The sequence below is a fragment of the Vulpes lagopus genome, chromosome 23 (assembly GCF_018345385.1).
Source record: "Vulpes lagopus strain Blue_001 chromosome 23, ASM1834538v1, whole genome shotgun sequence".
Lineage (NCBI taxonomy): Eukaryota > Metazoa > Chordata > Mammalia > Carnivora > Canidae > Vulpes > Vulpes lagopus.
Genome location: NC_054846.1, coordinates 43,559,152 through 43,586,632, shown reverse-complemented (window position 1 = coordinate 43,586,632; position 27,481 = coordinate 43,559,152). Strand labels below are relative to the sequence as shown.

General features: G+C 35.7%; 1 protein-coding gene across 8 annotated transcripts in view; it reads left to right on the top strand.

Annotated features, from left to right (window-relative positions):
- The window catches only part of NAV3 (neuron navigator 3), an 830,862-nt gene that overhangs the window by 600,421 nt on the left and 202,960 nt on the right, over window positions 1–27,481 (top strand). For all 8 annotated transcript variants that reach the window (XM_041738590.1, XM_041738593.1, XM_041738591.1 and 5 more), the window contains 2 exons: window positions 4,237–4,309; window positions 7,287–7,470. In XM_041738590.1, coding sequence (XP_041594524.1) covers window positions 4,237–4,309; window positions 7,287–7,470 — 257 coding nt within the window. The remainder of the gene's footprint in view (window positions 1–4,236; window positions 4,310–7,286; window positions 7,471–27,481) is intronic.

Below are 27,481 nucleotides of genomic sequence, written 5' to 3'. Positions count from 1 at the left end.
GTAAATAAATACAAGTATTTCCAGTTTATCTTCTAACTATGTTAATATGTTGAGAATATATATTGATCTCAAGTTTAAAAAACTTTGAAGGCACAAATACACTGACGACTGTCTTGAGTGTCATAAGTGAAGATAATAAAAACACATTTTCCTCATTTAAAACCCAATTTGTGATTTAACAGAATACATGCTTACATTTATCAAGTTGATAAGGATCAGGATAAATGTACAATTATGAAATTAGACAATCAACGAAATTGGTTTTGAAAAATTCATTATTCATGGGAATGTGGAAAATATTGGAAATGAGTCAATGCTCTTTAGAAAATATGAAGATAATGGCTATGTCTTGAAATTTATATATGCAGCACTGAGCAGAATTCCATGCATAAAATAGATTTGATAAATGCTTAATGAATGAATAATTAAAGGATTGGATTTTATAAAACATAAAATTAAATGGTAATGCTTCAAAATACTACTATTAATTATACAAATATAAACTACTGAGGTACAAAAATATGAATCAACTGCTATTGAATTTGTGTCTTTAATAGGGAAAACACACACAACGGTCCACTTTCCTATTTATTCGAGCAAAATTGTCTTTTTTTTAGGCATTGTGTTAACATTAGATATTTTCATAGAATCCAAAAGCCTCAAAGCTCACTGTACCAGACATTTTGAAAATTCTGACTAGATGATATTGACTGGATTTAGAACTTAGAAACTGGATGTGATTGAGTGGATTTAGAACTTAGAGATTTCCAGTTTTATTTTCATTACAAAGTCAATTTTTATATATTTTGTGTGGCCATGCTTAAATTTAACAGGTAAAGAGAGGCAAAGTGGGTGCTCTGGGCCAGTAAAATGTAAGCCACAAATAGACCCTGAAAATTGTGCGTGACATAATAGTAGGCAAGTGAAAGTCCTGGGAGTGACTGTCACACGCTATGGACGTGACTATTAGTTGAGCTATATGAGAAGTGTATTGCCCACAGAACTGAGAGTTAATTTCCCTATATTATTGCCATAAGAGGATATGTATATAAAATACCACAGGCATAAAATGTAAAATGCATGCATTATGTAGTATTATGGTCATCCTTGACTCCTCACTTTCTTGTATGCCATAGCTTCCCACTAATATTCTTCAACTTATACCCAGAGTCTGGATCACCTTCACTGCCCCCACTGTTGTCTGAAACACCATCATCATTCACTTAATTACTGGCAAAAGCCACCCATCAAGTTTCTGTACTTCTGTCCTTGTCTGCCTTTCTTTTTAGTAAGACAGAAGGCTCTTCATTTTATTTTTATTTTTAATTGAAGTAAAACATACATAAGGTACTCTACTGGGAATTAAGGTAAAACAAATGTAGAAAGTGTATAACGTACACTCCAGTCTTAAGTATATAGCTGATTGATTTTTAAATATGTATATACCTGTGTAGTCACACTCAGGTCCAAACAAAGGTCACTTCCAGTGTACCTGCTCCCCCTATATGACTTTCGATTACCAGGCCCTTCCAATGTTCATCACTGTTCTATTTTCAGTGTTTGCTCTTGGACATCTTGAATTTCATGGGTATTGGGGATAAAAGAGGATATACTCTTTTGTTGGATTCTTTTGCTCATTGTTATATGAGATCTTCTCTGAAAGTCAGTTGCCTCATTTTTAAAGAGGAAGAGGAAGGTAGACTGACACCAGCAGTTAACATTTGAAATCAGCTGAAGTTTAGTCCCAACCCAAAGAGTTCTTGATGTTTATTGTCTGGAGTCAGGCACAGAGAAGTAGCATAATTTTTAAAATCCCAATGAAAATTGACCCTACAGACTCTAAATCAAATGACCTCTCTCTCTCCTTCTTTCTTCCTCTCTCTCTCTCCCTCTCTCCTCTCCCTACCTTTTTTCCCTTTCTCCCTCCTTCTCTGTCTCCTTCTTCCTCCCTCTCTCTCTCTCTCCCTCTTTCTCTCTCTCTCTCCCTCTTCCTTTCTTTCCCTCTCTCCCACTCCGTATACTTATGGAAAGGAGTAGAGGGGTGGGGGGGGGAGAGAGAGAGAGAGAGAGAGAAGGAGGGTAGAAAAGGGGGAGAGGGAGAGAATAAGGGAGGGAAGAGAAAGAGTGTTTTTTTCTCTGCTGTATTAGGGCCATGTTAATTTCCCTTTCAAATTTTTGGGGCATGCTGAGAGAGTTCTTTGTCTTCAATACCCACTCCAGGCACCAGTTTATTTTTTAAATGGTTTAAATGGTAGCCAAAAAAACTATCTAGCAATCCTATTATGGATGCTATTTATTAACCTTTTGTGGGTCTTATAGTGAATTAATCTGTTCATGTGTAATAAAAGTAACTAAAATTTAGGCAGTAATAGCCAGTGAACATTTTGCTGTAAATAACATATGTTTGGACCAGGAATAATCTTACTTTCTGTAAACAATACATAGTGGATAGGAAATTGACAACATCAGACTATTATGACCAACATTTAAAAATATTCAATTCAATTCTCTTAGTATTGGACCACAATAATTGTTTGGTGTTTCTTTTACTACTTTCAATGGTCCTAAAAAAGAAAAGTTTAAAAGAACATTTTAGATGAATACAGTAGAACATCCTGTTTTGTCCATTTCTTTTCTTTCCTCCTGATTTCCTTCCTTCTTCCAGTCTCATTTTCTAGTAGCGAAGTGAAATGTAAAGAAAGGAAAGGATTTAAAAGATATTTTTAACTCCATGGCCTTATTGAATATTCAGATGCTCATGGGCAAAGCAAGATTTCTTTGGTCATATTGTATTCAGTGACTTCAAATCCATTGTTTTTCAGTAGAATAATTTCGGTAAAGCTTACTTTTTTAACGCTTATTTTTAAATGAATTAATAAAAATCATTTTTCTTAAAGCAAGTACATATATCTCATTTTTAAGCAAAGAACATCTCATTGAATATGAACTTAGTTTTGCATAAAATTACATTAAAAATGATTATAAATAGTTGTTCATTTTATAAGGACAGATTCTTTATCTTTTTTTTTCTTTTTATTTTCTTTAAGAGACATTTTGACCTTTGCTAAGCTTTGCTAAGCTAAGCTAGAGAGGACATTGGCAGAACTTTGTGTGTCCTTATACATAGCTTTGGATGGGAATTTAAGAAGACAGAAAACAATACCTTGCCAAGTATTAACTTTAAATCTTCTATTTACTTTAGAATTTCAAGATTTATGGAATACCAGAACAATCCAGGGAGATGACTCATAAAGAACTAGCACTTTCTAGTTTCCTACATCCTTTTTAAAAAGTCTTAGCTGTTTAACTTTGCTGTCTAGCACCATGATCAATATGGAGATCAACCTGTGAATTAACATAAATCAATCATTTAAAGCTTTTTTTTTTTAAAGGTTTATTTATTTATTCATGAGAGACACAGAGAGAGAGAGAGAGGTGGAGACACAGGCAGAGGGAGAAGCAGGCTCCGTGCAGGGAGCCCGATGCGGGACTTGATCTCCGGTCTCCAGGATCACACCCTGGGTTGAAGGCTGCACTAAACCGCCTAGCCACCCGGGCTGCCCTTTTTATTTTGTTTTTACCTATCACTCTAAGTGGTTACAAACTGGTGTTCATATCAAAACTGTTTAAAAGCCGTGGCATCACCATTTTAAATTACAAATACCTATATTTAATCAGAGAAATATACAACTATGGACTCTAAATCAAATAATCTAGAAATGATCATTCTATCAAATGATAGAAATACAAATACAGTTTTTAAAATAAAGACTACGTTATGGTTTAAGATGAAAATATGCTTTATTTATTTCATTCTATGTCATCCCTTCTGACATAATGACCTAATCTCACTGGCTCTGAATCCCATTTACCCACACCCTACAACTTGCATTAAGCAACAGTCTCCTCCTGTATGGATGCTTTCATTGAGTCTTAGTTGTGAAGCACAAAAACCAGTTTTATGTTAAGTAGGTGGGTTGCTAATCTGTGAGAGTGCCATTCTTGATCAAGCCTTTATGAATTGTTTGTGAATACCAAACTTGACAATGCAAGCTTTATATTCGTTCTACAATTAGCCAAAATAATTCTAGTTAAACTCTGGTAAAGATCTCTAGAATGAAATGAATGTAAGGTATTCATTCTTTCTTTATCTTACCCTCTGGTTTCATTTTAGCTGATTTGTTTATTTAAAAATAACCCGCTAAGTTGCTTTTTCACTGCTTTTTCATGTTACAGATTGAAAATGTTGATGTCTGCCTTAGTTTTCTAGCAGCCAGAGGAGTAAATGTTCAAGGTCTATCTGCTGAAGGTAAGAAAAGGCACAGTTGTCACCAATATCACCCAACTCTTAAAAAAAAGAAATATTTTTGTATTGCAAGAAATGTAAAGTGGGAGTACCTAGATCCTTGATATGTGAAGGAAATCAGTACAGTTTCCAAAATAATAATGTAATGGTTATTAATGTATGCTTTAATTATTTATATGTTCCATATTTTGCCAAAAGTGTTATTTTCTTGACTGAGTGCATGAGAGAGGGGTAAGTTCACAAAACACTTTTATGTTATTACCAGTGTATATAGTATTTTTAGTCTTAAGGAGAGGGATGGATGGATATATAGATAATGCTAGATCATAGATGAACCTAAATTCAGGTAAAAATAATATAATTAATTTGCAAATATCACTTTATCAATAATATCAAATTAGCAGTCTTGTTGAAATATTTGGTAAATTTAAATAAATCATCATGAGTTCTTAAATAATTAGTACTAACAGTATTTAATGACTGTCATATGTAAAAGCTTTAAGTCATTAAAAGTTTAAAAGATCATCACTAAAATCAAAATATAGAAAAGTGGAAAAAAGCTGAACTTGTTCTGTCATTTTTTTTTTCTGAATCTTTTTCTTTCACATATATTTTTAGGAAAACTTTTCAAGTACTCTAACAAAATCTAGTTGCTAAGGTTATGAAATAACAAGACCTTTGAGATCTGCACTAATAATCACCATTTTATTAGAATATTAATTTATGCATTTAAAAATTCTGCTAGATACTTGGTATATACTTTGATAATTTAGATTGGTTAATGTTTCTACTTTTGTCATTTGCTCTGAATAGCTTTTTCCCACACACACAGTAGAAATATTAGATCTAAAGTTTTAAAATTTTGTTGTCATTGGAAAAAGGAATTATGTAGTTTCTGAAATACAATGAATATTTAATAGAATTATTGAGTTTTCCCAAGTTTTCTTCTATTTTCTTTTTTACTTGTTTAAATTTCCTTTGTCTTTTACATTTATGTGATATGTTGTGTAATACTAAATTACACATTTAATGGCCAAAAAGCTAAGGTTCAAACCTAACTGCTGGTTCTTACCTTAGAATAAAAGGTGATAAAACTCCCCAGGAAAATATTTTACTTTTTTCAGTGGTGGAAAGCGGGTTAGAAATGTTACCATTTGTTCATCTTATGTCTCTGCCTTCTCATATGACATCCTTTAGTAACAGAAGAAACACATTGATTTTCACTTATCTTCTAAAAATATATGAATGCTCAAAATGATTTGCTAAATAAATAAAATATGCATATAATAAAACAAGGAATTTGAAAACCTTTAAGATCATCTAGTTTTAATGAGAACATAAATACTCTTACGGTAGCCTCCTATTGATCAGACTAACTCTTCTATATTATGCAACTGTGAGAAGGTTTGGGGGGACCGTCATGTTCTCATTTCATTTTTTTTCTTAAGATTTTATTTGTTTATTTGAGAGAGAGTGAGTGAGTGAGAGAGCATGAGTAGGGGGAGGAGCAGAGAAAGACAGGGAGAAGCAGACTCCTCACTGAGCAAGGAGGCTACATGGGCTGGATCAGGACCTGGCTGAAGGCAGGTGCTTAACTGAATGAGCCACCCAGGTGCTCCTCTCATTCTTATTTTAAATGAATAATTCCACTGCATACTTTCTGTGACATTTATAAACCATCAGAGAGCAAGAAATCCAAATAATTTGCTAATGTTCCTAAACTTTAAAAGGGAGACAAAATTTTGACCTTACAGGTGGATGTATTTTTTTTTTAAGATTTTATTTATTCATGAAAGACACACACACACACACACACACACACAGAGAGAGAGAGAGAGAGAGAAGCAGAGACACAGGCAGAGAGAGAAGCAGGTTCCATGCAGGAAGCCTGATGTGGGACTCGATCCCAGGTCTCCAGGATCACGTCCTGGGCCGAAGGCAGGTGCTAAACGGCTGAGCCACCCAGGGATCCCCAGGTGGATGTATTTTATTGCCAATAGCACGTTTTATTTAGAATATGATTATAGGTTTCATATAGATTTATTTCCAGCTTTACTTCATCTCTTCTCCTAATTTTTAAATTAGAACTGCAAGAGAAAGAAAGCTAGGTTCAGATTGTAACTTACTTTGGGTGTTTAACTTTTGTTCAGTATTAGAACAATTTAGGAGCTCCGTGTATTAAACCTAGGATTTACATTTATGTCTATTCAATTACATTATCTAAAGTCATGAATAAGCTGATCTTTATTATTTATTAATATGTAATGTTAAAAAAGAAGAAAGAAAGAAAGAAAGAAAGAAAGAAAGAAAGAAAGAAAGAAAGAAAGAAAGGAGGAGGAAATCATTATTTATTTATATGACTATGTATATAATCTCCCAAAAGTAGACATTGTAAGTATTAATTTTAAAGCTCCCATTTTTCTCTTTAAATAAATAAACAATTTAATAAAGCAATTACTAGGTGATTTAGGAGAACTATTATAAATCCCGTTGCCACTATAAGGTGCAGCCACACCATCCTTATTTTTAACACAGGACAACCAACATTAAGTGGCGTTTTTTCTTCAGTTCCTAGCCATCACTAAGTTGATACCAGCTGTGTATTTGTGAGGGAAGCAGAATGCTGCATCAAATGATTCGCACAAGACACAGAGCCCATCCATTTCTGAGAAGAAGCAAACTCTAGGAAAACTGTATTTTAAGATCAGCAAAGAGCATGGCTCCTACAAGTTTTGTTCACTGGGCCTCTCATTCCATCCTCTGTCCCTGAAGCTCCACTTGGAAACGTTATCATGTTTCAGAAATTCAGGTTTGCTCCAATCTGTGACTGAGACACTCGAGTTGCTTCTGTCTTCACAGATTTCCTCTAAGAGCATGGCAACTCGAATTGCATTTGTAAAAAAAATAAAATAAAATAAAATAAATGGAAAACCGCATTCATTTCATCTGTTCCTGTTTTTATATTTTCCCTTTGATACAGAAATAAGAAATGGAAACTTAAAAGCCATTCTAGGGCTGTTTTTCAGTTTGTCTCGCTACAAGCAGCAACAGCACCATCAGCAGCAGTATTACCAGTCCTTGGCTGAACTTCAGCAGCGAGTCAGCCAGGCCTCCTCTCAGGCAGAAGCGAGTCAGGCCAAAGCCCAACAAGATATGCAGTCCAGGTAAGGAAGGGGAAGCAGGTCGTGTGTTTAGACTTAACCTGTCTAGTTACAAATTGTTTTTTTTTTTTTTTAACAAGCTATTGTTTGTGAGTTTGCAAAAACATATTTATGTCATTGCATCAGTGTTCCGATGTTACTTGACCAGTGTTGTAGAAGTTAAAAACCACTTTTCTCGTGGTTGGATGAGCAACATTTATTAAGTTTAGGTGAAATATCTCTGTGTGTTTTCCAAAGTTGAGTGTGGTTTGTATCAAAGTGTGTGAAGTGTCTTTTTCTGTAAGTGATGAGGCACAGTTGTTTTTGTTTTTTGTTTTTTTAATGAAAGTGAAATACTTTATTCACGACTATTGCAACAGGGGAGAGAGAATCCAGCAGAGACAGCCTGGCTGCTGCCAAGAAGCAGAGTGGGGTCCGTGGATGGGAAGTCACTAGGGCAGATGCTGAAGAGGGGGGATCCTTGCTAACACAGGGTGAGGCCCGTGGAGCAGCCTGGCTGCCACTGGGTCAAAGGGTACCCTGTGTCTGCATTTGGAGGTGAGGGGCTCCATCTGGGTCAGGACAGAGCGCACGGACCAGGCCAGAAATTATTACGTACAAATTATTATTATTTACAATGTGCTAGAGTCCTCCTTCTGCAAATTATTATTTACAATGTGCTAGAGTCCTCCTCTCCAAGTGGGTAGTTAGTTCTCTTTTATTAAGGCTTATGATTCGATTCATTGAATCTGTCAAAAATTTTGGGTCTGTCAAACATAGGGAGGGGTTTGAGTGTTTGGGGACATACTGTTTTCAATATGTGATTGTATGTGTGTATTTATAAACACACGTGTGTGTTCATCTGTTGGTGCATTGTAGGCACAGCCTGTGGTGGGGTGCTGACACGTCATGGCCACTTTCTTCCCTCGTCCATTAGCACTGTTTTCCAATTTGGAATGGTTATCAGTCAGGGCTCGACCGGAGAAGCAGAAGCAGTAAGGGATGAAGAGACTGATTGTGAAGAATTGGTTTACACAACGGTGGGGGCTAGGGAGGCAAGTCTGGAATCCTCAGGGCAGCCCTGCAGGAAGGACAGGCTGAAACTCTCTCAGCATGAGCCCAAACTTGTATACGGTACAATTTCTTCTCTGAAGGAAGCCTCCATCCTGCCTTTGAGATCTTTCAAGTGGGAAATCACACCGACCCAGTGTATCTAAGAGAATCTCCCTTAAAGTCAGCTGCTCTAGACTTTAACTGCAGCCACGAAACACTTTCAACAGCAGCACCTAGGTCAGTGTCTGATTGAACAAGCGGCCCTGAATAGGCCTAGCTAAGTTGACACATCAAAAAATGACCACAGCATGAAATTAAGTAGACAAGCTTCATGCATACTGCTCATTTGTTACTCACCAACGACCAGGATATCGGGTCACTGGGTCTATTGCGTAAATAGCTGATTGTTTGCCCTTCGGAGGAAGAATGTCCAATATGAAAAGACTCATCATCTTTAAGAGTATACACACATATCACACAGATGTAAATATTTAACTTTTCCATCTTACAAGGCAAATCTGAGACCTAGTAACACTCAGTTTACCCTGAGTTTGTTTTTGGTATTTAGTATTGACTCAAAAAGTTAGAGTAAAATTCCAAATTACATTCACAAACCACCCCCCAACTTATTGTCAAATATTCAACAGTTCAGAAATCCTCTTCTCTTTCACCTGCCAACCAGCCCTTTCTTCCCGGTAAGCAGTACTTCTTTTCTCTATATGGCCAAGTAAACTCTACTTGCTTTGGAAGATTTGACTCACGAATTATTAAGCCAATAAAGAAAAATTGTAATTTTAGCCAAAAATATAGAGTATACGACATAGTTCATGGAGTGGTAAAAGATATTTCTCATCACTCGACAATGCAGATATACTTCTATTCTTTAAACTCATCCTTGCTTTTTGTGACATAAGTGAAATTGTATAAAAATCAAAGTGAAAACATTCTCTATAGGGTAAGTTCTTTGGATTTCCTTAAGAATAGAGAAGAGGGGATAAGGAAATATCTTTTTTATTATGTATTATTATTTTGAAGGGGATGGTTGGTTGAAAGAGATCTAGATTTTGAAAGCTGCCAAAAATAATATTTCCTAGAGTTTGGTTTAAGTTATTTGAATGGATAAGAAGCAAGAATAGTAGCTGAGAAAACATAGGAAGTGAAGTGGTATTGTACAAAAAATGTTCACCCTGGAAGTGATGTGGAGTATCATTTGTCTTATCTTTACCTTGTTCTATTTCTGTATCTACCATGTGGAATTTCTTACTCAGAATTTCTCAGTGGTTATGACCCTTCTGGGGAGATTGTTTTTCTCATTCTTGCTGGATATGCCTGGCTGTTCTGGAACTATATTTTAATTAAAAATTAAAGCTCTTTATAGTAGGCGTGGTAATTTTATACCATTTTGGGGAGAGCTATCTAATTTTTTTCATTAAAATTATGTTTTGAAAAGTATTCTATTCATCCGTGTTCTTTAGGACACCTTATTAAGAATTTTTTCTGCTAATAAATTTAATTGGTTTTAATTACTTTTTAGACTCATAATTTATAAATGTGGAGTACTTGCTGTACTAAGTATAGTACTTACGATGCTGATATAGAGGAGCTACATGTCTTAATTTTAATAGAATTTATTATATATTTTGGAGAATATTATATTTCAAACATTAATACTTATTTCCACTTATATAGATTTCACACAGGGAAATAGCCTATGAATTAGAATTTCTGTGGCCTTACATACAACAAGCAACGTATTTTCCAAAAGCCCATAGTGAGAATATACATCAGAAATGGTGTTTATGTCCATATTGTAAAACGAACATAATTAACACAGAAAAAAAATAACCCAGTGACACATTTATCTTCATTTGCTTGAGATGTGAGTCATAAATCATGATTTATGAAGCTTCTCTGTTAATTCTAAAGCTCTTCCCAAGTAAATAGCTTAAATGATTGGTTGCTATATTATTCTGGATATTTACCAGAAAATATTCTTATATTTTTCTCTGTCAACTCATAAAAAATTTTAAGGGCACATGGTTTCAGTTCAGTGAGAGTTTTGTTTTATTCTTTTCATTTAAAATAAATTGGTGTAACTGTATATATTCCCACAATATTTATTTTATGCATTAAGAATTTCTAACTTGGTTTTGGTATTTTGCAAATAACTCCAAATGTTTTCAATCATTTGGAACATCTTTCATTTAAACAGACACTTTGACCCAAAGGTTAACAAGCACATAAGAGAGAAAATAAAACATGGACCAAAAGGAATAGAGTATGGGTAACAAACTCTCCTTTTCTGGCGTCTCAGCTCTTTCTCCACTCTTCCGTCTGTCCGCTTGTGGGTTTGTAGGTGCACATACATAAGATTATACCTGCGTGTGTGTGTGTGCATGCACGCACACACAAGTGTGTGTGTGTCCTGTTCAAGTGACAACTAGAGGTGTAAAGTTTGCCTGTAGAATCAAACTGCCTACACTTGGATCCCGATTTCACCACTTTCTAATTGTAGGGTCTCAGGAAACTTGCCTGACCTGTCACTGCTGCAGTGTTCTCATTTGTTAAAAGAGAATAAAAAATGGCATTGTTCTCATGAGGTTGTTTTTAGGTTCACTGAGTCACTACAGTATAAAACACTCTGAACATACCAAGCACACACTACTCCCTGTTCAAAGCCTTGCAATGGTCTCAAATAGTCCAGGCTTGCTCCCACCTTAGGGATATGCTCCTGCTTTGCCTGGAATACTCTTTCTCCTAGCTGCTTGGCCTAAATCTCTCACCTGCTTCAAGTCAACGGCTCACGTGTTACCTTCTCACTGATGCTTACCTTGACAACTCCCCTTTTAACACTACCGGCTGCCCATGTCCACTCCCCATTGTACTTTGCCATACGTTTTATTTTTTTCTTAGCTTTAATCAATCTTTAATTTCAATTTACTTATATTCATTATTCATTATTGCCATTTCCCTTTAAAAGGTAAGCACTATTAGCACAGCAGTATTTTTTATATTTTAATCACTGGTATTATCCAAGGGATAAGCACAGAGCCTGACACACAGGAGTTTTCAGCAACTGTTTCTGAAATGAGATAATTTAAGAACAAATCTATGTTACAGCTGCTTCAAATTTTAAGTAGGAAGATTCACAATTACAATTGTAAGTAATTCATAACAAAAATTGTATGTATTTATAAAATTAGTAGCATAAAATTAAATATGTTCTTGATTTGGGGGTAGTCGTGATATTGAACTAGCTAGTTTCCAAATAGTCTAGAGTAGAGATTCTTATTATTACTGGAATTACCCACTTGTAGTATCTATATTAAAATAAAGCTGGAACTTAGATTCTAAATTTCCTAAATCCTTCACAGGGATTATTTGGTTATATCTGGAGTGATAAAGACTTGGTTAATTGAATCTTCAGTTCTCAAAAATCTGAATACATTTAAGATAAAAATTAAATTTTCTCTATCCATGATCTTTGGAAGGACTTCACATGAGTAAAGAGTAGCGATCTTGCTGGGCTACATAATGTAAAGCATTGTATTTGCATTTATTTAATATAAATAAAAACTAGCCCCTCACCTTTTTCTGGTTTTACTTTTCATTTTGAAAATAGTAGATGGGGCAACTGAGAGGCTCAGTTGGTTAAGCATCTGACTCTTCAGTTCTGTTCAGGTCATGATTGTGTGGTTGAGCCCCTTGTTGGGCTCCTGCTTAAGATTTTCTCTCTCCCTCACCTTCTGCCCCTCACTCCCCTGCCATCAGCTGGTGTATGTGCTTGGGCACACATGCGCACACATTCCCTAAAAGAAATAAAGAAAGAAATGCACCTTAAAAAAAGAAAATATTAAAGACCTTCTCTTCAGCCAACTGGGAAAATATGAAAAATATTTTAGTAAAAAGTGATAAACTTTTGTAAGAGTCATAGTGATTTTCTCTAAGTATTAACTAGGAGATGGGGAAGTATCTTTTTTATTCTAGAAAACAAAGTGGAAGTGAGTACTGTATTTTTTTGAACTCAGAAAATTCATTTGGTCAGTAAATTCAGGATACATCCTGGGCGTTCAGGATATTTCTGCTAATCATACTTTTCCATGTGTTGAGTTTTGACTGTGAGAGTTCTAGTTGACATGAAAGGTAACAGGAAGTTTAATTTCACCAAAATCTTACACAGTGTCTGGCACAGGAGAACAGCCAACAATGAGCAAAATGCATGTCATCAGTGGATACTTTTCCTGAGATATCTGATAAATCATTATAGTGCAAGAAAATTATATAATGAAAATGCATTTTTTCCTAGGTATTGGTAGGTTACATATGAGGTGTTAGCATGATGGTATATGTAAAAGAGTATGATTTTTATTTGCTAAAAGCTTTAAGAAAGAGATTTTCCTTAAAATGTGGACCTTTGGCTTAATTATTGTCCAGATTATGAAATAGCTTTCCTTCCTGTTATTAAGTAGTGAACTTTACCAACTCACAAATAGTGATTACTGAATTGCATGAACAAATATTTTATTTTCATGTTTTATACAAATAAAACACGTAAAAAAGAAAGGAAATCAAATGTATAAAAGTAGAGGCAGGTAAGAAATCATGTAGGTCATAGAATCAGGAAAGGCAGCAATGTTAAGTCTTTCTGAGCTACAGTAACTATTTTGAGAACTTGAGAGATTGTGATTTCCACAGATGATCATTTGCCCTTCTGCTTTCCATTTGTTGGAGAAAATCAAATGCTTGTCCACTTGCAGTTTAGACGAACTTGCTCAGATAGGACTTGCAAGGCGAAGAGCAAAATCTGTGGACACATGTTCTTTGAGTGACTTGTCTATTCCCGCCGCAGCTCCAAGCCGAGGTTCTCGTGACCTCTGCCACACACGTTGCTCTTGGAACCCTCTTCCATTGAGGACATTTGCCTTTCTCTTTTCCAGGAAACATCATTTCCTTCTGGGGGATTCACTCAGAAACTGGGACGGTTTACAGCTTCTCAGCCTGGGGTTATAAATCTTGCAAAGTATATAAGGAAGTTTAATTTAAGATGACAGGAAGGCTCTGGTAATTTAAGCCCTCATGAACCTGGCTTCAATTAGTTTCTTAACTCAGCTCTGTGTTGTGGCCTATAGTGTGCTCTTCAAAAAAAGTCATTGAATCAATTAAACTTTGAACAAAACAAAACACAAAGGACATTTATGAATTTTTTTCAAAGCCAGACTTTTTCTTTCCTAGAGAGAAATAATTGAAGGGTAATAAGAAACTACTCTTTAATTGCCTGACTTAGGAAGTGTAATATTAAAAAAGCATACATAACAGCATATACACTTTGCTTGCGTTCTTTGCTTTTATTTCACTATGTAAAAAGCCTGACAACCACTTAGACTTCTGTTGTTATAGATGAAGTAGCATCTATCTAGTTCTGGATACTTTAGAGTCAGACAGGCATGGGTTTAAATTCCGCCTGCCAATTCCCAGTGGTGTGGCATTGGGAATTGCCAATTCCAATATTTTTCCCTCTCTTCCCCTATGATCCTCTGTTTTGTTTCTTAAATTTCACATGAGTGAGATCGTATGATAATTGTCTTTCTCTGATTAACTTCTTTCATTTGGCATAATAGCTGCTAGTTCCATCCTCATCATTGCAAATGGTGAGATTTCACTTTTGATGGGTAAATAGTGTTCCAGTGTGTGTGTGTGTGTGTGTGCGCGCGTGCGCGCGCACCACACACATCTTTATTCATTCACCTGTCGATAGACATCTGGGCTCTTTCCATAGTTTGGCTATTTTGGACATCAATGTTTATAGCAGCAATGTCTATAATTGTCTGGTTTATTTCACAAAGAGGAAATACCCCACTTGGGATGGACCAGAGGGAAGAAGGCAGGAGAAGAGTAGAATTAATTCAGACCAAATGCAGGGAGACACTAATATGACCCTGTTGCCATTACAAGGACATTGGATTTTACTCCAGAAGGGATGGGAAGCTACTATATGCCACAGCAGGAACATAAACATGTTTAGAACATCAAAGGGACACTCTGGCTGCCCTGTTGGGAAGAGATTATAGGGGGAAAAGGTGAAAACGAGGAGTCATGGAGAAAAGCTTGGAGTGCCATATTGGAAGTAGAGAGAGGAAGGAGTGCTCGAAATATATTTTGAAGGCATTGTCAGTAAAATTAGCCAACAGATTTGCAATGGAATTGGTAAACAAAGAGGAGACTCTCCATTAGAAAAATAATGTTTCTATTTACTAAAAAGGGAAAGAGTGTGGGAGGAACAGGTTAGGTGCGGAGAAGGTCAGATATTTACTTATAGATATGTCAATTTTATGATGTCTACTGGGTATATCCAAGTGGAAATACAAAGAAAGCAACTGGAATTGCAAGGCTGTTGTTTAATAGACAGTTGTAGGCTATAGACAAAAATCTGGACATAACAGCATATAGAAATAATAAAAACTGTGAGATTAGTGGCAATAAACTCACCAAAAACCTATGTATAGATGGAGAGAAGAGGACGAGAACTCAGGTCCGGAGCCCACCTGTGTTGAGACAACTGGTGAAAGCATGAGTTTCTAGAGGAAACTCAAAAAGGGAAGCCTGCAGAGTCAGAAGAAAACCAGAACTTGTTTGCCTGAGAGTAAGTGAAGGAAGGGTTCTAAGGAGAAGGGGGAGATCAAAGATAATTTATATGTATCCTCAGTCACCATTCTACGTACTTTATATAGGTATTTATTCTTTCATTCCTCAGAGCAACCCTATGATATAGGTATTATTAGTAATCCTAGTTTTCAAATTAAAAACAGCAAAACAACAGCTGGAAATGGAAATGCCTATTAGATTGCACAAAATTTCATGGTGACTAATGTGTAAATTTAATCCAGGCAATCTGGCTACAGAGTTTGTGGGTTTTGTTTATTTATTTATTGTTTTAGATCTTATTTATTTATTTATTTATTTATTTATTTATTTATGAGAGATGCAGAGAGAGAGGCAGAGGTTGTGTTTCTAACCATTATCTACCTACCTGCAGGACCTCAGCTATATCAAATATTGTATGTGAGTAGGATGAGCACTGAGACCTGACTCAGGGATTTCGCACTGGAGACTCTGATGCGAGCTACTCCAGTGGAGTAGTTGCTGTGATAACTTGATTAGACTCTGTTCAGTGGAAAACAGGAGAGAGGAACTAGAGGTGGTCAATAGTGAATGGACAGGTCTTTCTAGGAGTGCTACTAATAGTTAAATTCAGTCTTTTTAGTTCTTTTATTGGTTAACTTTGTAGCTTTATATAATGAAATAACATCTTTGTTTCTTTCTCAGTCAAATTTAGAAAAAAAATCTGTATTATAAAATATGGCTGTTAGCATTTCTGCTTCTCCCCATCAACTAAAAATTTCCAACCTCTGTCATCTTCACTTTTTAAAATTAAGGTTCATGTGATTTACATTCTATTTTGTACAGATTGATTCCAAAAGCTCAAACCAATGGAGTGTTTAACTAATGGTGATTATAAATATATTCTGCAGAATCAAAACAGATTCTTTCCTGATCAAAGCCTTTCTTGAATGTCTATTGAAAGTTGATCATTTGTTTGAATGCAATCATAAACTGATAGATAACTTTAAGAATTGGCCAGGATTCATTTGATGATGCTTTGGAGAAAGCAGTCCAGGATATTGAGGAAGCCCTCTGTGCCAGCATCATTTTTCTGGGATTATTCAGTTATTGTTGTTAAAATTGCTTCTTGTTTGTTTGGGTGGGTAATCATTTGGTTTGTTTATATCTGGCCACGGAGTGGTCATTGATAATGATTGACATGGATATTTGATTGGTCTCCTTTTTATAGTCCCTTCATTTTATCTTCAATTTCCTAGCCCAGCTTCCCTCCTCTTTTTCTCAGCTGAAACCTTCCTCCCTGTGTACACTGGGGTGAAACTTCTCTCCCTGGGTGTTCTCCATTAACACTACTCCATTTATTTTCAGTTTTTCAAAGTATGTTCAAATCTCTTGTCTATTGATGTCTCTTGTTCTCTATCCTGTTATTTTTGAAGTTTGAACCTAAACCATAATTATTCCCTTTTCAGCATGCTAATGGCATCACACTAGGAAAAAGAGAATAACGTGGATTTGAGTCTCAGAAGGCGTGAGCAGAATCATTTTTGGTCCTGATAATTTCCTTGTCTTCCTTAAAAAAATAAAAATCAATTAACTGAGCCTAACTTCTGCAGACAGAAAATAAGATTATCCTAATTATACTCTATCTTTTCAGGGGATTGGGAGAATATAATATATATTTTAAAGTATTAGATTGACTGCAAAAATTTAGAAGTGAAGACTTGTGTGCTTTTTGATGTGTCTATGTAAAAACATGGTTAGTCAGTGTTTCATAATTTGCTCTTAAAACAACCTAAAATGTGATTCATCATTACAGAGTAATGATACCCCTGTGACCCAGAGTAACTAATTTGCGACTTAATACTTTGACATTTTACCACAGGACATTTTGATATCCTTTTTCTACCTACATCTTACAAACATCCCCCAAGGACTAGCCATTGTTTGGATTCTATTTGATTTTTAGTATTTAAGGGGCCCTTTTTTCTCAAAGAGAGCACTGATAATATAGACTTGATTATTACACCTCCAACTTTATACCATATGAAATTATTTTACATTGATCTGCTTTCTACTAGAGATTGTATTCAGTTTACTGACTTAATAGAAAATGGAACTGTCATGATAACTACACTACTCATGTCAGTATGACCACTGAATTATTTTCCTGTAGTCAGAGCTAGGTAGAGAACCAAATAATCATCAGGAGATGACAAGATGGACACAGAATTGGATTTAGGGGACTTGTAACAATTCTGTACCTGAGACAGTCTCTCCTATGAGACTTTAGCGATTGGTCTAGGGTCTCCCTTCATTATAAAGCATACCCCCAACATTTGCTTCTTCACATTCTATTTCCTGAACTTCCACTTCTGACAACCCCCAAAGCTCCCCCTTTCTGATTGACCTCTCAGTCTGAAAAGATGTATAAAGAAAATCAGCCTTCTCTCTCTGCAAGACTGTGAGACTCTAGGCCAAAGCTCACCAACAGAGATGTTTTGAGACCCCAGCCACTCCTGAGGAACGTGAAGCCGACTGCATTGATGATTACATTTGCTTTGCAGTTAATTGAGAATAGTCCAATTATAAGGATTCGACAAAATAGACTTTCAAAGGTCTTCAAACAGTATATAGATTCTCATTTATATAATTATTTTTAAGTATAATAATTAAAAGCCATTTTCAGAAGCATGTGTACTAAGAAATAATTGTTAACATATTTTGTGCTTACTACAATACTTTTTAAAGTCTTTCAGAGTATTTTTTTTTAAGATTTTATTTATTTATTCATGAGAGACACATAGAGAGAGAAGGGGGCAGAGACACAGGCAGAGGGAGAAGCAGGCTCCACACAGGGAGCCCGACATGGGACTCAATCCCCGGTCTCCAGGATCACACCCTGGACTGAAGGCAGTGCTAAACTGCTGAGCCACCCGGGCTGCCCTTCTTTCAAAGTATTGAGTAATTCAGATTTTTCATTAATCAGGGTAGTCTTTACCAAAGTTTGTTTAAATTTTTAGCTTAACAAAACAGTTTTGTCTACTGCTATTCAGGGTCCAGTTTTTTTGTTTGTTTTTTTTTTTTCGCGTGACTTTTTGTTTTTTTGTTTGTTTTGTTTTGGTGATTGCATTAAAATGACCCTTTGGAATGGAGCACTCAATTTATTGTGATACAATTTTACTCCATACTGAAAATTTTAAGTAGAAAAGATCCGTGGAGCAGCTTAGTGCTTTGAGCGATGTGTAAGTAAAAGCATTGTTGGAACATTTCATTTATGGTAAGATTGTGAGAGAAATACGAGCCTGGTTTCCTGAGTTGCCCTTTATCTTGAAGTTCTACATTCCTGAAAGAGCATGAGACTTTGATGCGGTAATATCTTACACAGGCATCTCCCTCTTCAGTTACTGTTTTGAGATCCCACAAAAACAGACCATGCAGGTGGCCTTATCAACTGTCAGTTGGAATTTAAGATAACACAGAGGTTATAATATATTTACATACCATATTTCACTAATGGGATAAGTTATCACCGTAACCTGTCTCACATCTAATCAGGATGATATTTCAGCCACCCAGCTACTAAAAAGAAACACATGTGGATGAAAGCTAAGTTTCTGACTCATTTATGGATTAGGCAATAATTGTTTTCAGTGAAGTCTCAGCAAAATTTAAGCAGAGAGACAGTATTTGTATCACATACTCTGATATGCATATAGCTGTTGCAAAACATCTCAAATATTTTTGAAGGAGCGTATTTGGTTTTGAGGTGCAAAAGATTTTTTTTGCAAAAGATATTTTTGCAGAAGTGGACTGACTACCTCCCTCTTGAGCTGTTAGTGTGTCAGTCATCATTTTATAACATTGCACAAGGACTCTACAAAAGGGAAGATCTTTACACTGAAGGCAGAATTTGGTTCAGAGAATTCTTTGAATCTTAATTCTGTATGTTTGGTTTTATACCTACTCTTAGCAATTATCGGATATATAAGGAAACATATTTCAGTCTATCTCAGTCTTAAAATGTTAGTGGATGTGCTTTACCATCTTCAAAACCTGTTACTCTGTAGTGTTTGTCATTGTGTCTAAAAATCTTTCAAGACTCTCTTCCCATGTCCTTAATTATAATATATGTTGGGTCACCTCTTCCTGATTTTCTCTCAAGCTATTTTCACTGTATTTGGGAGGAAATAATTTCTGCCTTTTAAACATGGTACCAGTAAAAGTACCATTGAGAGGTTTAATTGTCCACTAAAATTCATAGCCAAGGAATTTCTACCTCCTATTTTGTGATTTCCTTGTATTCCCCCTTGGTTCCTTGAGCACAGTGCTGTTAAAATAAATGTGTTGTTATGATTTAGCATGTTTTTCTCTTTCTTGAGGGAATCAAAAGCACTAAATGTCTGATTGATAGAGATTCTGTGTAGGGATTTCTACTCATCATACATGTGGCTCTAAGACTTAATGGTAAACAGACAAGTGAGGAATAAAGGGTGATTCGAAAATAATTTTCTATACAATTTCTTGATACAGGTGAGGAGTTAAAAGAACCTACACAGACAAAAAATTGCCTTCAGACTCTACCTTGTTCTGATAAACGTAGTTTATCCAATTATACTTGCATTAAGTACATACTTCTTAAGAAGAACTGTTTTGTGCCTGATTTTTATCTTTTGATGAGTCAGTCACTGTGCAGTTGGGCTCAGTCAATGAATACCGTATGGAAATGAAATGAACGATTTTAATGAAAGACGATTTTGTTCCTAATGATTCTTCATATATTACATTAGAGTCCAGTGTTCTTTTTCATTGGTGTTTTGAAAGTTCAGCTGTGACCTTTTAACAAATAAAGATACAGCCCCCACTGTGTGCCAAGAATTATGCTAGATGTTTGGTTGAGATAATGCTGATGTTTTTACCATTCAAATTGCTGACAATGTAATAGAAGACCTAGATACTTACAGAGATAGTTCAGTCAGGTATGCTGACTAATCTAACAGTTACTCAGTGACCCCAGTTAGAGGAAAAAGCCCAGATAAGGATACTGATGAATTAAATGCCATTTACATTCAGAAAACTGCAAGGATATTACAAGGAAAAATTGTTAGTAGAAGAGTAATCTGAGTATCCATTGCTGTTAAAAAAAAACAAACAAACAACCAAACAAACCCAAATATAGTTGTGCAAAGCAGTAACCATTTGATCATACTCATGGATTTTGTGAGCCTAAGAGTCAAACAGAGCACAGTAGATATGGCTTGTCTCTGCTTCACCACGTTTGGGACCTTTAAAGGGATGGGTGGAGTGGCTGAGGTGTCACAAACTTCTGAGAGACAAAACATCTGTGGCAAGTGAATCCACTCCCAAGGTAATTTTTCCACTCAGTGTGTCTGTCAGCTTAGCTGGAATAGTGACTATACAAAGCTTCTCCAGCACGGCTGTCACAAGAATGTTGTACTTCTTACATGGTGACCTATTGGCTGATGGAAGGACAAGGCCACCCAGATTCAAGGAGAATGTCAGTGGAACCAAGATTTCACCTCTCAATGAAAGGAATGTCAAAGAATTTATGATCGCTCTATGTTTAAATTGCCACAGGGTATGGTGAGAGATAAGACTAGAGAAGTAGGCCCAGGTCAATTTATGGAGGCTTCGGATGTTATGTCTAGGGCTCAGAATCATTTCTTGAATGTAAAGGACAATTGTCTTGGAGATTTTTTTTAGCAGAGGAAAAATGATGCCCCTTATAACTTAGGAACACAAACCTGGTGCCAGGGGAGAGGAGTGGGAGGGGCACTGCAACTAAAGTGGTAGGAAAGTGAAGGGTGTAATATTAATAGGCACGAGGTGCTGACTAGGAAAATGGACTCGGGGACTGTTTGTGGGTAAGGGTGAAAGAAAACATCACATTTTGGTTTTTTGTTTTTTGTTTTTTCGACTCATTGGATAGTGATATATTTCAGTAAGGAAAAAAATAATACAGTAGTAGAAACAGATGAAAAGGAGGTGAAGAGAAAAAAGTTCACCTTTGGCCCTCATGAATTTGACATTTCAGTGGGACTTCTAGATGGTGGTAGACTGGATCCCAGGAGAGAAGTCAGGGCCAGAGATACAGACATGGGAACATTGTTAACCCTGTTTATTGATTGAAACAATAGAAGTGGAAGGGATTACTCAGGGAAAAAGTATAAAGCTGGAGGGAAAAAAGGTCTCAGAGCAAAACTCTGGCAACCACATTTATGGGTAAAGTAAGCAAACAAGAGAATGTCCCTTTTGTTTGTTTTGTAGTATATTCAGAGTCTATGATAGCTTGTCTGGAATCTTCTTCAAGGCAAATTATTTTTGTTGTTGTTGAGGGATGCCTCATTTTTTTTTTTTTTGAGACATTTTATCTTTGTCTCTCAAATTAGTTGCAAAACCTAGAGTACAAATTTAAAACAAAACTCTGGTGGAAGTATTAAAGTAAATATACTGTGTTTTATAAGCATATCAAAACTATATTCATCTAACCACTCTATTATATAACAAAATTATAAACAAAATTATTTTAAATTTTGTTATATATTATAAAGCAAAAATATTTATTAAAATCTGTATTTGAGACACTTTTTGGATTATGTACAGCGTTGAGAATCATAGGTTCTGAAAGTCACCCTGTGCATGTTGCTTTGAGGATGGTGTTTCATAGATGTCCTATTGGGACCAACAGGGATTCATACTGTTGAGTTCAGGAAACAAGAAGACTGAGTAGTATCCAGGGATGTTTTGGGGAGAAGGAGACTTCATTATCTTTGTTTTCAATAAATCGTGGTCCCAAAGTAATTATAAATCTAGACACTGAGAGCCAGAGTTACAAGCTCAACTACTGTACTGAGAGGTCCATTCTTATGAGATTTAGAGTAAGTGATGGTGAGAACCAAAAGAGGTGGTCTCAGAAGTGATGGTGAGAACCAAAAGAGGTGGTCTTGGGAAGACAAAGCACAAAAGAGCAGAGGCATTATAGGGATTGAGAAACAGGAGGTTATGTTGTTCCTAATTCACCAGAATATTTATAGAGCTTCCTGTGGGGGCTTAGTTCATTCAGGGACTCTCAAATGTACATCTGAATCCGTTGAATTTTCTTTTTAACTGTTACAGCAGTTATTTAAGCCAAAGAGCCTTCTATGTGATTTACAGCTTATGCCCCATAAGAACTTTGAGATAGGTAAAGTTATCATCCTCATCTAACAGATGAGGAAACAGGCGCAGAGAACAGCAACAGTGAGGCTCAGATTCAGGTACAGCAGCCTGACTAAATTCTGTGCTACTATCCAATACACTAGATTTTTACTATTGACGTTTTAGTTGAATAATTCATAGAAAAAAATTTTAATGTACCATTTTTATATACCTGCTGAATATTTTTATATTGTTCTTTTCAAGCTTGCAGTAAATTCAGTTTCCATTGAATATCAAACTACACTTTTTAGAAAGGAGTTTGAATTAGTAAACATGATTTTAAGGGTTATACTTTTCACAGTGAAACATAAATCATGCATGTGTAAGTGCAATTTTTCCAAGTTGAGTTTTTCTAGCATAGTGCCAATACATGGAGGCAGTCAATTAAAGTCTTTAATGATTTATTCATCTGTTGATTACATCAACAAATATGTGCTTATTAGAATAAACAATACAGAACGGAATGAAATTTCACAGTATATCTATCTGCCACTTTGAAAACCTGAGGGATGTGGGCTCAGTTTCTTATTTATTTATTCATTCAACACCCAAAGGTGTTTATGTACTTTATAAGAGAACTGTTACAATAAGATCACAAAATGGTCTTTACTTTAGCTCCTCTGTAAAGGTGGGTTTACTCACCACTAAATAGCCATCTTCCTAGTATATCCTGTTACTTTATTCACCCTGTAACTACTGACATAATCTAGAAGTCGACTCTTGATTTTTTTTTTCTCATCATACACTATACCACGGATGTTCAGTCTCCTTTTCCTATTTTGCATCTATGTAACTAACTATACTGTGCAGCTCAAGCTCTGAGGCCCAGGAGCCAACCTAAATTCTTCCCTTTTCTTCACTTCTTACAGCTACCATTAAAACTTCTCTCATTAATCATTTACTTCTATTTCCTCTACCTCTGTCTTCATTCAGACCCTCATCAAATGTTGCCTGAATTATAGCAGTGATTTCCCATTTGGGCTCCTAAATGGGAAATTTGGTCTTACTAAATGTTCCAGCTTCCTTCTTCCCCCAGTTCCTCCTTTACATATCTAAGAGAGGAACTCTCCAATCTGAGAATTTAACACTTATTTTGCAGTCAAAAACTTTTAGTAATCTATATTGCATCAGGACAAAGGCCAAATTCCATAGCAAGTTGCTGTGGCTTTCCTGGTTCTAGCCTGGGCAAGCAGAAGGTATTAAAAGGGTATTTGTAGATTGAACAAATAAGAAAAACATGTTTTTAATTATCATAATTAAACACAAATTAAGACAATTAAAATGTCAACCGTCTCAACTGAGTTTGTTAAAGAAGAAACTTGGTAGTAGCCAATGGAGATAAAGAATGATAAATTGTGTGAGGCTGAGATACTATGTTTTGGTGCTTTTTAATGATTCATGTGTGCTTTATGTCTGAGTTCAATTTGGTTTTGGAGAATAAAAACTAAGGAATAAGATTATATAATTTGTACTTCTACATGGAAGTCTACTTCTAGAATAACTATAATAGAAATAGAATCTTCTACAGAAACCCTGTACTGACCCACTCACATTTTAATATTTTAATGGGACAATAAAGAAAAGACTCAAATAAGTTCTTATTCTAATTCTTTTGGGTAATAAGGATTGTTTGAATCCTAGCCTCGGATTTTGAAGCTACCACAGGGCTTAGTAGAAAATGATTCTGTGATTGATTGATTGATTGATTAATCATCTGTGCAGTGGGCATGAGAATAGCAGTTTATAATTAGTGTGCCATTTCCTAGCCCTGATTAAATGTTGCTTAAAATTTTAAAAAATGGTGTTTACTTGGAAGACTTTTGAGGAGAGTTACTTAGATACTGAAAGTATCTTACTCTTTCAAATTGTATTATTGCCTGTTCTAGATTTCTACATAAATTGACCCATTGAATGAAATTATTAATATTATGTATCTGAATGCTAAACAGTATCTTTTGAAGTAGATTTATTTGATACTGGAAGAGTTGCTGTTTTGTAGTAGTATTGAAATTATTATTGTTATTGTGTCTTAGAAATATTCACAAATCCACAGGACAATGAGTTAATAGAAAAAGAAGCACTAAAATATTACAATTAGTAATCAGTTTGCAAGAAAATGATAAATACTGTTATTTTTAAGATGTATTATGTGTACAGATAACTTAATGTTTAAAATCCTTAGTTTCATATTTCTAGACAGGAATAGAGTGTCCCCTATGGAGGACTATTATAAGAAATAAATGAAAAAAATGTAAACTGTGCTCCACTTAATAAGGACACAACAAAGATGAATTCTTTTTGTTCCTTCCTTTGGTATATTTCTGATGAATCCTTTCTTAAAACAATACCCCTTGCTTAAAAATGGAGGTATAACAAATAATTGTTTGATAATACTACTTAGTAAATATCCATTAATTATTTAGTTATTGAACCCATACGAACCCCATTGAAAGGAACTGAGAGTAGTGGACATAATTCCTGTCCCAGTAAACAAAACAATCATGCTCCATTTACCATGATAAATTCTCATATTAACCTAATAATTAGAGAAGAATTAAGATCTGTGGATCAGGAAAGGACAAAATTAACTCTGGGAAACTTAAGAAATTCTTTAACAAGAAGGTGACATTTGCAAGATTTTGAACTAGCAGTAAGATTTTATAATGTAGGGAAGAGAGGACTGGTATTTCAGATGAAGGAAACCTCATGAGACAGGCTATGGACCCATGGGAGAAGAGGCTATAGGCCAGAGCAGAGGTGTGGTGACAGTGGAGAGCACAGGGTGGAGGTATGCAGAGAGGATGAAGCTGTAACGATTTAAAGAGACATACTGAAGTGCTGTAAACTAGATCACAGGGCTTGGATTTTATCCAGTGGACAATGGGCGGGGGGGCGGGGGGGTCAACAGCAATTTCAAAGAAAGAAGTTGGCGTTCATTCTTCCACGGGAAAGTTTACCCTGTCGACTGTGAGACGAATGGTTTGATTTCTCTGGGAATAAAAATGGACTGATAACAAAGAAATTAGTGATGAGATATTATAAGAGTCTGTGAGAGAGATGACATGGAGGGGAAAAAAACGGTAAGTAATGATAAAGACAACTCCTTATTGTTCAATGGAGAAAATGGTGATAAGTTACGGAGGAAAGTCAGTGGGAGGTGGAGGGGATGGTTTGAAAGAAGGAGAATTAGTTGTTTTGAACGTTTTTGGAATATCTGGGAGAAATTGAGGTGATAGATCTGGATATAGTATTTAGGGAATCTCAAGGTGACTTCTAGGAAGAAACTTTGAATTTAGTTTTGAGATTTGAGTATAAAAAGGTAGATCTGAGATAGAAAGAATAGATAGGTTAGCAGTTGCCTAGGATTACAGTTTGAAAATATTCATGGTAACTGTACAAAAATTTAGGGGATGAGGAGAATGAGTTGACCAATATTTGGGAAGTATGAGTAGCTACAGGAGAGGTAGCTGTTGCATTAGGACACCTAAGTGAGATGAGGATTTCCAGAAGGAGAATATCAACAGTATCCAAAGCTGCTGCAGGTTAGATGATGAGACGTGACTCGAGATGTTTAGATTATGATGTTTGACTTTAGAAACTATAAGTTTTTTTCCTCTCAAGTTTGGAGATTGGTGGGTATTCTGTAGAGCACAGCTTTTTCAATATTTTTGTGCATCAGAATCCTGTTAAAATACAGATTCTCTGGGTTGAGACCCGAGGTTCAGTATTTCTAAAAAGTCCCAGGTGATGCCAGTTCTTTTGGTCTTTGGACAACACTTTGAGTGGCAAGAGTCTGGCAATTAGTAAAAATGGGTTAAGTTAAAATTCAGGATCTGTTTATTTTGAGAAACTATCTTTCCTTCTGATAAATGGATAGTATAGTTCCACTGGGGATTCACACTGAGATAGATTAGAAGGATCTAGTAGCTTGGATCTTTCTGTGTGTTGAACACCAGATGAGTTTCATTTTTTCAAATTCACTTGACTGTCTCTAGTCTCCTCCTCTTGTCTTCCACATTAAGGAAATAAAAAGCATTCCCTTAATATTTTACTGTATCAGATAGATGAGCAGATACTTATTTTGGTAAAACCCACAATGAGTCTCAAAATGTCTATTTCTTTTTTGGTTCTGTTTCTGATGTTTTTACCACCCGTTAGCTTGAAGGAGTCTCTTTTGATAGTCTTTCCAGGAAAAAAAAAAGAAAAACACAATCCTCAATCCAGATATTTTGAAAATTCCTAGTTTACTGGTGGTCTGACTCTGTCTACCCCATCTTGCCTCAGAGCTGTGTCTACATGTCCCTTGTGTCTGTTTTACCAATAAATTGCATTAGCTGTACTGCGTCACCTACTCTGTCACTAGACTGTTTGTAAATCTGAAACTTGAGATACAGTATTACAAGCACCATGGGGAAAATAGTGGTTTTCTACTGAGTGTGGAGGCAGAGTCAAGGAGAATATTAAAAAAAAGAAAAGGAGCCAGAGACATTGCGACAAGTGTTGGGGGCTTGAGTTAGCGTGATAAACAAGGAAATCAGAAGAGAACATAAATGCAAATGGATTTGGAGAGTGACAGCTTATTGATTGCATATCTGCAATAATTAAAAGGATAAAAAGAAGCATCAACTTCCTGAGGTTTAAAGCCCATTGAACTAAAGAAAATGATGATCCTGTGAATGGAAATAAAGAAATGAGAGGAAGTATCTGATTAAGACTTGGAGCATCAAAGAAGGAAAATGGTGTTTAATGGGGTGACTTTGAAGATCATGGAAATGGACATCTTTTACTCAGTTGATATTGATGGTTGGGAGTGCAATGCACACAGAAATTCTAGTTTATAGTCGCTTTTATTTAAAGTCTTAGGTAAGAAATGAACTGCTAAGTGAAAGAATGCATACAAGTGTTTAAAGAGAGAGGATGTATGAAGAATCATGCCTTTAAGAGCTTGATAAAGTAAAAGGACCTGGGGAAGGAAAGAGAAAATGGATAAGAATGACGGTGGGCAAATCAAGTGAGCTCACTAGTATTACAGGCTATGAAAGAGAGAGATTCCAAAAAGGCAGAGGGAGCAGTATGGGTCAAATACAAAGATGTTAGAGTGTGGTGAGAATTGAATAAAACTCTTGTGTTCTTCACATAACAGTTTCAC